This window comes from Plectropomus leopardus, chromosome 2 (assembly GCF_026936395.1).
Source record: "Plectropomus leopardus strain MGB_pleo_1.0 chromosome 2, ASM2693639v1, whole genome shotgun sequence".
Lineage (NCBI taxonomy): Eukaryota > Metazoa > Chordata > Actinopteri > Perciformes > Serranidae > Plectropomus > Plectropomus leopardus.
In genome coordinates, this window is record NC_142177.1 from 18186190 (window position 1) to 18198251 (window position 12062).

The 12062-nt window shown below is 41.5% G+C and overlaps 1 protein-coding gene across 3 annotated transcripts in view; it reads left to right on the forward strand.

Moving 5' to 3' along the window:
* Nucleotides 1-12062, forward strand: part of ncoa3 (nuclear receptor coactivator 3) — a 41654-nt gene that overhangs the window by 13550 nt on the left and 16042 nt on the right. For all 3 annotated transcript variants that reach the window (XM_088086905.1, XM_088086921.1, XM_088086911.1), the window contains exons 2-7: nt 5809-5876; nt 8878-8982; nt 9239-9399; nt 10696-10796; nt 11020-11194; nt 11807-11998. In XM_088086905.1, the coding sequence (XP_087943031.1) occupies nt 8897-8982; nt 9239-9399; nt 10696-10796; nt 11020-11194; nt 11807-11998 (715 nt within the window). In that variant the 5' untranslated portion in view covers nt 5809-5876; nt 8878-8896. The remainder of the gene's footprint in view (nt 1-5808; nt 5877-8877; nt 8983-9238; nt 9400-10695; nt 10797-11019; nt 11195-11806; nt 11999-12062) is intronic.

A 12062-nucleotide genomic window follows, 5' to 3' on the forward strand; every position in this document is an offset into this window, starting at 1 on the left:
TTCCGATCACAGCTTTTTTGGATACCTCTCTGGAAAAACAAGCAGAAAGGTGCAAGGAACCGATGTAATAGCATGTTTATCTGCTCTAAATTAAGCGGCCGATGTTACCATGCAAAGCTCATTCGTTTGTGATTATCCAAGCTGTTCTGTACGCCACAACCTCATTAATACATCATGGAAAGCTTGTGATTTATTTAGATAAATTTAGTTGCACCAAGTGGCACATTAGGTTGAGTATTGCTAAAGAGCTCCTCAAGGTGCTCCTTTTAACCACATTGCTGAGGTTAGTATTCTATTTTGTGTAAAATTACTAGTAGTTGTAATAGATAATACATTCCTCAGCGTGTTATACATCAAACCAGTTATAAAGGCAACCCATTCTACAGTGAGGATAGAGAGCTTAACTGTAGCTCACATTACAACAATCTGTTTAGCTTGAGGGGTCTAAATTTCCAAATTGCTTTTCTTTTTTTCTTTTTTTTCCCGTCACGTATGCAGGCATACATGTACGACTACACAAACAGGTTTCCATCGTTCAGGTTTGCTGAAAAACTTCTTGGTTTGGCACTCACAGAAAATGAGAGTTGATGAAATTCATATCACCAATACTTTAGTACGTTATGAATTGATTTACCTCAAAACTGAAGGTGATTCTTTAAATGAGAGGGGCAATATAAACTGTAATCCAAACATACAGCATAATATAAACTATATTATGAAATATAATAATAAAGTTATTTCTTCAATTATTTAATTATATTCATGATTGAAGTCCAAGAGGACCCAGTTTGCAAATCTATTTTGTATTAAATAATTTTTGATTAAGAGAGACATGACTTTTAATTTGGGGATTTGGTCGTGACTGGGGTTTGTCTGAGTTCCAGTTGCACTTAACCCAGTAGCTGTATGTATGCTCAGCAGGAGGTGGAGAAGTCCTTTGAAGAAAAACAGGAAGTCATTCTGTCCTCTTGTTTCTTTTTTGCGCTTGATGTTCTAAACTCTAGTGGTCACCTTTTGTTGCTTTATAACCTTGTCTGTGTGGTGTCTGTGTGTTTGAGTGCAGCAGTGAAGTAATAATGCTAAATGCCACTAGTAGTCCTCCATGGGTTTGAAGAGAAAGAAGCGAATATTATTTTTACACTTTTTTTGGGGGTTTTTTTTGCAGTGTTTTTCCACACTCTCACACTCACACTGTTGTAATAAAGACACATGTGCTTTGGGTGTGTTTTGGGGGGTCTGTAATTGTGTGTATGTGTGCCTCACTTTGTGTGATCTTTGTTTTGGGTGGGCCAGTGTTTATTGTTGGGCCTGCCACTCATTGTCTCAGGGAGCTCAGATTGCAGGCTTTATTTAAGGCTGAGCAGGAATGTCCTCCTCACTATTCTGGTCCTGACGGACTGACGCTGCTGCCTTTCTGGCCTTCAGCCAAGCGCCTGGGTATCGAAAAGAATATACTTTTATTATACTAACTGATACTACAGCGTGCGAAAATGCAGTGTCATTCAACTTGACCAAGGCAATCGCATCAGCAGCATATCTGTGAGAGAATGTGTTTTTATTCCACAAAGGGAATTGACTCTCTTGCTTATACCGAGAATGTACACAGAGAAAAACAACACTCATTCATGTGTTCCCTCATATAGTCCCTTCAAACACGTTCACATATTCAAACAATAACTTGAATGAGTAATGTTATTAGTTGCAAAGAAGAGTGCTGTTTCTATCTGATAGCAAAATAACCACAGAGTTGTCAGCTAATTTAGCTAGCATTAGTTGCTTTGCATGTTTGTATCTCCTCAACTCCCCGGTCTTTCACTGAGCCTGCAGAATTGCTGAAGTGATTCAGATTAGACCTGAATGTAAAACACTTGCGAGAACACAAAAATAAGGGATATATGGCCTTTGCCTTTGAGGATGCTCCCTACATTTCCTTTATTTAGTCCGTGTGAGGCTTGATACTAGAGCTCTGAGGCCTGTAATGATTATGTCATTCTCAGATAATCATGTCATTGATGAACTATATACTTCATACTGAATGATGGGTATGGCATGATTGCAATGAAGCAAAACCGGTCACAGTCAAAGAGGTTTGTAGTACAAGAGAAGTTGTCTGTCCTTTAACTGCTCACTATCAATTCTGACCAGCTGAACAAGCAAATTCACCGTTAAAACTCAATATGGTCAGTCATTTCAGAGATTAACTGTTAAATTCATAAGATAGTATAGCCATGTTTAATTGATAAAGTGTCAAATTCATAACATGTCATGGTTTTGAGTGAACTTTGCTAACTGTAAAACATAAGCACTACTTCAGTGGCAGTTGTGAGACTCTCTCAGCAATAAACAAGATAAAGGGATTATTTATTCATTACATTAGCAGTTTGTTTCACAGGACATAATCAGATGATCTATAAACACACTGACTTAATCAACTGTAAACTTGTATGCTGTAAACCCTGCTAAGCGGCAGGCACCACTCATCTCCACTTCTCAGGAGAAATGACTGGAAATGCTTTAAGAAGGACTCATCAGTACACTCGACACTTAACTTTCTGAAATCATTCCCTCGTTCACTCGTTCACTACTGAAACAGACATTTAATAGTTAACTATAAAGCAAACCGTGAATTTTGAATTTGAGCACTTGCTCATCATTAGTTTGCATCATCACTGACAGTTGTTGAGTTGCATGACTGAAATTTTATAATTTCTGGTACTTATTTCTAAATGTGATTTGCAGACAGTACATGTACTGTTTTATAGAGTAAATACTATCTACCATATTACAATCAGATCACTTCAGCTGTTATACAGTGATTTAAAATGAATGTGTACCAGGCACTTCAAGTTGGGGCCCTTCCTGAAAAAAAAAAATCTGCACATAACATAATGCTCCCATGAATATTTAATATAATTACCACCGAAGTGACGTTTCAAGCTACATGGTCTTCATCAGACCGCCCTCTGCCCTCCCTACTTCTACCTTCCTGCTTCTACCACCCTCGTACAGACAACATCCATCTTCAAACTTGACCTTCATTTTGTTCATAACTTGCACAGTTGTGCTATCACAGTGACAAAATCTTTCCATAGACAGACAGACAGACATCCAAACAAGTGTCACTGTGTCCACAATTTCCCATGATGACACACACAAACATACAGACTATTAAGGTGAAGACAATACCAGCCATCACAAAGTTGTTTTGTTTGGTAGCAGCCTGAAAGATGCCTGCTAGCCTTGCAGGTAAAACCCTGCTTGGACCCGATGGCAACAATAATGCATAACTTACTCTACTCAGCATCAGTCAACATTAGCCATGTGCAACTTTTTTGTTTTTGCACTTATTTATCATTTTACAGTTACCTTAATATTTTGATCCTTTCCAGTAGGACTGGTTTGTTTTTTATGGTACTGCATTGAAGTAGATAACTTTAAATGTTGGTTCAAAAGCAGAGATTTTAATTTTTAGGCAGTTTTTTGAATACTTTGTGTTTTTAAAACAACACAAATATACAGGTTAAATTTATGTTGTTATGTTTATGTTTCAATGTTATGTTTATGTTTTATGTTTCAATGTTTAATACACAGTATTGCTACCAATATCATACCAGCACTATTTATGTCAGTGCACTGTGTCTCCTCTCTCCTCCCCTCCCCCTCCCTGCTCTACCGCCTCATCCCCCTCTCTATTCTACTCAATCTGCCTTGGCTCCTCCTCCTGCTGCGGCCCATATTCATACCACTGCATATATCTCCTGGTTTAGATTACATCTCACTTCCAGAAGTTGCTCATTCACGTGTGGCATGTGTGTGTTTGTGCCTGTGTCAATAAACAAGGACAGACAACACAGCCATTAGCAAAGCTTAAGAGTAATAGTGGACATGAATGAGAGTTGAGGATACCACAAAACTAAATGATGCTCAGAAATAATCTGTGAATTGTTGATATGTTGTTTTGGTTTCCGTAAGAGTGGAGTCAGAATTATTAAACTGTGTTTGGACAGTTGACAGAAAGGGAACGCTTTTCTCTCTTTCTCTGTGTTAAATTATTCAGCTGCAGCATTAGCTCAGTAGCAGCCCTGCGTTTAGGACTGATGTGATCAGTGGTCTGTGGTGGAGGATCTCACACACACACACACACACACACACACACACACACACACACACACACACACACACACACACACACACACACACACACAAATTGTGGGCAGAGTAGGTTGCAGGCTCGCAATTACTGATGTGTGGCTGGGATGATTGTGAGTTAGACTTTTGACCATTAAGACTGAACCTGAATGGAGATATCATGATTGAACTTGTTTTCTTTTCAGGAGCTCAAGCAGTTTTTTTATCTGTTATATTTTTTAGCATGTTGTTTGTGGTCACCAGTAAGGGATAGTTGTATTACAGTGAATCTTATAGGTTTGGTTTGTAGGGTTATGTGGCATCTAGCGGTGAGGTTGCAGAACTGAAACAAGGGATGTCCCGATTCAATAGCAAAGATCAGTATGGGGGCCGATCAAGGCGTATTTTAACTGATCAGAATTGGCTTTATTAAGCTAAGTGGAGCACAATATGATCCTTTGTTTTACATCAGCTGGTGTTTTTATTTGCAAAACCTTTATTTACTGCAACGCAACTAGTGCAGTCATGATCAGCTCTCTAACTCACCAACTGTCTGCCTTTCCTCCACTCCACTGAGCTCCATGTGTGTTTAAGATGATTTTAGCTGTATTATGAAGACTTTGTGTTTAGAGCAGTGTGATTATTATTAGATTTCATTAAGGAAAGAACATCTGACAGGCTTATCTGTGGCAGTAGCATGGTGGTACTAAAGGTCACTGGATTTGGGAGCAGTTTGTACCCAAACACTGAGAGCCTGGCCCTCCCATGGCTTGTCCCTTGACATGAAAATGTGGTCAGAAAAAAAAATCAAACAAAAAGGTGTTTAAGTATAATATTGTAACAGCTGTTTTGAAATGGTGAAACTGTGCATAGATGTTGTTGGCCAGCTAAAGAGAGGTTCCTCTCTTTTGCTTTGATGAAAGCTTATCCAATTGCTCTGATGAGAAAACACAAAATCCCAGAGGGGCTTTTTTGCTGTGATTATGAAAGTACTGAAGGTTAAAGAAGCTTTGACAGAATGGTAACCAGCACATGTGCAGTGTCTGACGCATTTCTCAAAGTTATATAAGCACTATATATTTTTCACAAATGGTAGGAAAGAAAGATGACAGCTTCTTGTTTACCATAATTAATGATGCAGCTACAAATAAGAGACCACCTGCTTGGTTATATGCACAGCATGGAAGTTTCTTTGACCAATGAGAGTATGAATTTAGTGTCAGCAACCATCTGATGTTTTGTTGGAATTTCCTGACCTTTGAAGACAGGGTCACTTACACACTGTCTTGTATTTTAATGCTGAGCTAATTGAGCTTTGAAAAGCCTCTGATGGATATTAGTAGTAATACAAGGTGTGAGTAGGAACCAGGACAACAGGGCAGGGGTCCAGCCTGATAAACTGCATATGTAAATGGAGTGGATGAGTGGCCACATTTCCAGGAAAGGGAAGTGATGACGCAGTGGAACAGGCTGAGGGGAGGACGCAAACAGGATGCTATCTGCTGTGGCTTCCTGTGCAATTTTAGAAATCATTTTTTTTCCCATGAATTTCTGTGAAAGCTAAACATACAAAGAGCTTGTGCTATTTTCATAAGGAGCCATTATGGAGTCGTGTTGACATCTAAACATTCAGAGGACGCAACAGTTCATGACCATTTTATTTCCTGTTTGTGTTTTCAGGAGATGTTGAGACACTGAAGCGACACTAGACCCTGAATGGAGCTTGACTGGGGCTTGTGCTGGTCAAGGTGAGCATGTGTTACATGCAGAAAAACAAACGCAAACACACTCACACTCATGCACACACCCCAGGTAGACAATCTGTGCAGACCATTTTTATTTTTAACTCTGAGATGTTGTATTTCACACATGGGCAGCTGCTGTTTGTGTGTGCAACATATCTTGTTCCTGAGCAAGTTTCACATCGTCAGATGAAGCTGATTCAGGTCAGTGGCATACTGCCAGGCCTGTTGAGACTCATCTGTGGGTTTGGTGGGCTGTAGTTTCTCTCTGCTCTAGAAGTGAGGTGCACTTGGGTTGTCAGTTTTCAGATTTCAGTTTAACTTTTCAAAACTGAAAATATGGACATAAAAAAACACAGCACGTTTTGTTTAAAATCCCATGAGATACCATAATTCAGACATGTCCAAAGACTGGCCCGGGGGCCAATCCTGCCCCCCTGACATATTTTAAACAACCCATGGCTTGTTGTTCAAAATATACAATATGTGGTCCCACTTATTGGTTAATAAAGCCAGATCACTTTGCATTTTTTACATTCACCTCACAATGCAGGACTATCACACAGTTTGTAAAAATGCACCAAGTAGGAACTACGCAGGTGGAGCTAATGTGTTTTTGTGAACAGACAGTAAACAAGCAAGCGAACAGCAACCTAACAGCAGACATTTCCTGCTGTTAGCAGACAGGGCCACAGCAAAGTAGCAGTGAAAGAAAATATATATATATAAGTACAACTGAGTAATGCCATTTTATGTTTTGTGATACAGTGTTTTTGAGAGTCAGTACAATGTTGGTCTTTTAATTAATAGTTTACATGTATTATGTTTAAACCCCTGACTGCTAGATAGCAGTGCTGCAATCTGTTTTCAGTCATATGACTCTTCCACTCCAACCTAACAACATAATCCTAGTTTTATACAGTGGCTGCGATAAATACAGATCCTAATGTTCTCATTACATTAAAAACATTAACTTTTTCTACTCAAATTTTCTGCATATGGTGGAGTGGTCTTTATGACAGTTTTACTTAAAATGAGATTTAAAAAATTCCACAATATACCACATTGTTTACACTATTGCATTATATTATAATATTGAGGATAATATAATATTAATAATAGAATATTATATATATTAAATATATCTAGAGAATATTATATGATATTACAATATGTTGAATCGCAACCTGTGGCATGGTATGTGTTGTATCGCCAAATTCTTGCCAACACAGAGCCCTACAGTAAGTCAACAGTTGTCTCATTTTTACTGGATTTAAAAAAAAAAAAATAGCCCACATAATGCAAGAAGCAGCTGGCCCCCAGGTATGTCATATTATCTAATCTGGCCCCCATTCAAAAAAGTTTGGACACCCCTGCCATAGTTGTTGTGGCAAAGTTACATATAAAAAAAAGAGGCTTAGAAGCTCAGAAGTTTTCAACATTGTTTCCCCATGACCAAAGTAGAAACTGTGCTACCCTGCTGAGCATTCCCTGTTCTCAAAAAGGCCCCCAGCAGCCCCCAGCTCTGCTGTTTGTCCGTTTCAGGATGTGAGGCTGACTGAGGGCTGATGTCATCTCTCTCCACTGCTGCAGAGGTGAGCCTTAGGACAGAAACCAGGAAGGAAGGAAGGAAGAAAGAGAGGAGGGAAGGCAGTGAGAGTCACAGCCGGAGCAGGACGGGCAGATTTAGAGAGGGGTGGTGAAAGGTAGACAGACAAGAAGCATGCAGTGCAGATTTATGGTGCGGAGTGCGTGTCTGAGACTCTCGTGCTCCTCTAGCAGGAGTACTGGTGGTGGGTGACTGGGCTGCATGTCCCAGCCTGCAGTTGCGGAGCAGGAGTTGCATAATGGCTCCCATCCGTTCTATACTTTTCCACTCAGGAATGAGCTCACTCTGTGCTCAGGAGCATTTGGTGTGCACGCACACACACATGCAGACACAGAGCCGTGGAGAGAGTTGTAGTGGAACAATCTGGTTGTGCAGCCGCACGCTACAGCTTTGTGTGTGTTTCTGGGTGGGAATAGGAAAGAGCAGTGACCTTAGAGGCTGGCTACAGAGGTTTCCTTTAACGTGAACTTTGAGGGGGTCAGGCGCAGGGCAATGCCAGAGCAAGAAAACAAGGGCAGGGTCCTCAGCCTACGACTGCTACACCCAGAGATGGAGGGGTTGTCTAAGGATGGTATGTCAGGGAAGTAGTAAAATCTATTGGAAGAAAGAGCAGATTTAGCCCAGTATGGAGAATGCAGAGTAAATTCTTACTTGTCCCTGAAAGTCACGGTGGGGCCTCGCCTGGTTAGTTTCTGAGCTCCACAAGCCTCAGCAGTGTGTATTTTTCCCCTTGCAGTCCCAGGCAGTTAGACAAAGAGACAGGCTGGTGAATATGTGCCTTGCTTGGACAGTAGCTCATCTCTCTTGTAGAATGTGCCACAACATGCCTGAACATGCAAGTGTACTGGAAACAGTTTGTATATGCAGTGTGTATATGTGTTGCCCCTGCTAGCAGAGTGGTATCATTCTAGCGGGCAGGCTGGCTGAACGCAGGATGACCCATCTCCCCCGAGGCTCCAAATCACTACATCATCATCAGTCGCTCCTCGCAGTGGAACAGATGAGATTTCACTCCCATCAAGCACTAAGCAGGAACCAAGGCTGCTTTACCAACTGGATAGTCTACCCTCATAAATCTGTAGAAATCTACAATCTACTCTTCCCTTAGAAGTCATTTAATTTGTAACCTTAATAGCTTGGGGATTTGTTAGATTTTTTTTTTCCATAACTTGCAACTAAGCTTTCAAGGTTTGCCTGAATTTGGCATAATTTCTGATTGAACTTTGCAAAGAGACAACAGCTGAGGGCACTTTCCAATCCACATTTATCCTTCGATTTGATTGTACCACACACATATGAGCTCATAAGACCACACTCAGTTTGTTCCCTCTGATCATGTTGCACCCCCTGTATGTGTGTGTTTACATGTATATAAGATGTGCCGTTTTGTGCTTGCAGGTGCTGATATGCGCTGAAGATGAGTGGCGTAGGAGACAACTCGTTGGAGCCACTGTGCTCCGACCGCAAACGTAAACTGTCCACCTGTGACACACCAGGCCTAGGGTGAGTGCTGTAACTTCTGTCGATCACATATCAGTCCACTTTGTTTGCTGCTGTTTCTCATGTGAATGTCAGCAAGTGCATGAGCTCGCTTCCTTTCCACCTGCCACCTCCTTCTGCCACCGCTGCTTCAAACGTGTCGGCTGTGAGCAAAATATCTGAAGCATCTGAGCCAAGGCCGTATGGCCTGCATACGGACGGGGCATTGGGAGGTGAGGTTGTCATGGCAACATGTCTAATCCCCTTGGCTCCACGGCAGGTGTGACAAGCGTCGGAGGGAACAGGAGAGCAAGTACATCGAGGAGCTGGCAGAGCTCATCTCTGCAAACCTCTCCAACATTGACAGCTTCAACGTCAAGCCTGACAAATGTGCCATCCTCAAGGAGACCGTGAGACAGATCAGACAAATCAAAGAGCAAGGTACCTCAATACACACATACCATACACTCTTGGTCAAAATAGTTATGATTATTATTATTTATTCATATTAATATATTAATACTATTCATACTACTACTACTACTAATATCGTTATTATTCATATTATTATTTTTATTGTTACATTTGTCTCAATGTTTTGTCTGTTTTTGTTTTGTGGAGTAAACGGTGAATTGAGTTGACTGAATCTCGTCAAGTACCCTGCTGCAGGACAGATGATGCCAGTGATGAAGTGGTGTGTTTGGTTCATGGCCAGGCCGCTTCAGACTGACAGCCAGTTGGGCTGTTTGTATTGCTGGGAGTAAACGAACACCAGTAATTGAGACCAATCCTTGGTGGTCGTGGCTCAAGGCTGTCACTGTGACAGCGTGTATCTGTTAGTGCCAAACCATGCTTCTCCCTGGGAGACAAATGACACTGGTGACTCAGAAATCAGACCTAACAGAGAGTTGCTCCTATCCACAGGCCATTTTCCAATCGTTTTGCAGATTTGACATGATTGGATACGCAAAAGAGGATATCTTCTTCCACCTGTTTTAGCTTGGTTGAGATTAGATCTGTGAGGTTAAGTGGGTAAGGAAGAGAGAGAGAGAGCAATCATACTGGAATCTACCCAGAGGGTCACAGCTGGCTACTGCTGGCCTCAGTGTTATGCAGCCAGGTTGCCATAGTTACATGATGGGAATGATGGAGGGCCACTGTTTTTTTTCTTGTCTTTTTTGTCTGTTGTCCATTTAACACACCTTTTCCCTCCCCCTGTTTACACATCTTTGCAATCAGTTTCTCTGGTGTTGCCTTTTTTATGTCAGCCACTGCGTTCTCAGCTCTGTTTGCTCACACAGCTTGTTTGGTTGGAAATTGAATTAAATCCAGTGTCATATTATTTGTCATCTTGCTCAGTGTCTCGCACCACAGATGGCCCTGCTATATAGAGTGGTATCTAACAAAGCCTCAGACACATGCTGACTTTAAAAATAGAAAGGCATGCTAATCATTCATCCGTGACTCAGGGTGCCACCTGCTGGCCAGAGAAATGTTTTTTCACTGTATTAAGGAAGCAGCTCCCACAGCTAACTGTACATCATAGTCTGATCATGGAAAACATTATAAAATAACATAAACTGTGGTTGAAAAAACAACGGCTGTTTCAGTTGAGTCACACCATAGAAATAATTTATTACAGATCAAGCACCGAATAAGAAATCCAAAAGTCTCGATAGCTATCAGAAAAGTATCATTCTTGTCATCAATGGTGTGATGTGCTCCGTCTGTCCTTAGGAAAGAGCTCTTGCAGTGATGACGATGTCCAGAAGGCGGATGTGTCTTCCACTGGTCAAGGGGTCATTGACAAGGACCATCTGGGACCACTGCTCCTACAGGTCAGCTTGGGGACAATCACTGGGGGGCAAAAGAAAAACACTAATTAGCTCCTGGTCCATATGCTGGACCAGTGCTTTGCTGTCACCGCTTACTTAGAGTTGATAGAAGTGTCTCAGCCGGTGTACAACGGGGCAGACATGGTAACCAGATATAGTATATAATGTTATATTCAAATATAAGTCTCCATTCAACTCTCCATTTTTGTGGCCCTGCTCTCCTCAGGCCTTGGATGGCTTTCTGTTTGTGGTGAACCGAGAGGGCAGCATCGTATTTGTGTCGGACAACGTGACGCAGTACCTGCAGTACAAGCAGGAGGAGCTGATCAACACTAGTGTGTACAACATCATCCATGACGAAGACCGAGAGGAGTTTCACAAGAATCTCCCCAAGTCTAATGGTGAGACAGGGGTTTATACATGTGTGTGTGCAAACACATTCAAGATCACACAGACCTAGTGCTGCAGTCTTTCCTCTAGGTTGACTGCTTTGACCTGACAGCGGGGGTTAACCCAATATCACATCCATTCCACTGCCTCCCGCCACATCAAATACCATTCACAAACTGAACACTCAAAAGTTTTCTAAAGTTTCTTCTTTGTCACTTTTCCCAGCTCACAATCCACATGAACCACTCCTCACATCGGCATAAATTAGATCCATGGCACAGCATTTATCTAATAAGGAAAATGCGTCACTTCAGTGCAGTACTTACTCCACATAAATCACATTCAGGCTACATAACATCACTTGTAGCAAACTTACTGGAGGACAATGAGCACAATACAGCATCTGTTTTAACGAATTCTATCAGCACATTTTTGTGACATTTTCTACAGAAACTGTTTGTAATTGGGAACCTATTAATTTGCCTTGCAAGGGTTATAACTTAAGTTAACTCTCAAACAAAGTCACTTAGACACACATCTATAAATGATTAAACACCTGAGCATCTGAATGCTCTTGGACACATACTAACACAGAGTCGTGGTCATGCTATTTCTTTTCGTAGCACCAAACGGTGCGTCGTGGGGTGGAGAGGCACCCCGGCAGAAGAGCCACACCTTCAACTGTCGTATGCTGGTGAATTTTGTTCATGGTCAAAGTCATGGGATGTCAGAAGAGCGGCCCGGGGGCCAGCGCTACGAGACCATGCAGTGTTTTGCCCTCACTCAGCCCCGGGCCATGATGGAGGAGGGAGAAGGTAAAACTCTTCGTTAAAAGTTTATATTCACTTTCCTATGTGATAACAGATTTACATGTAATCA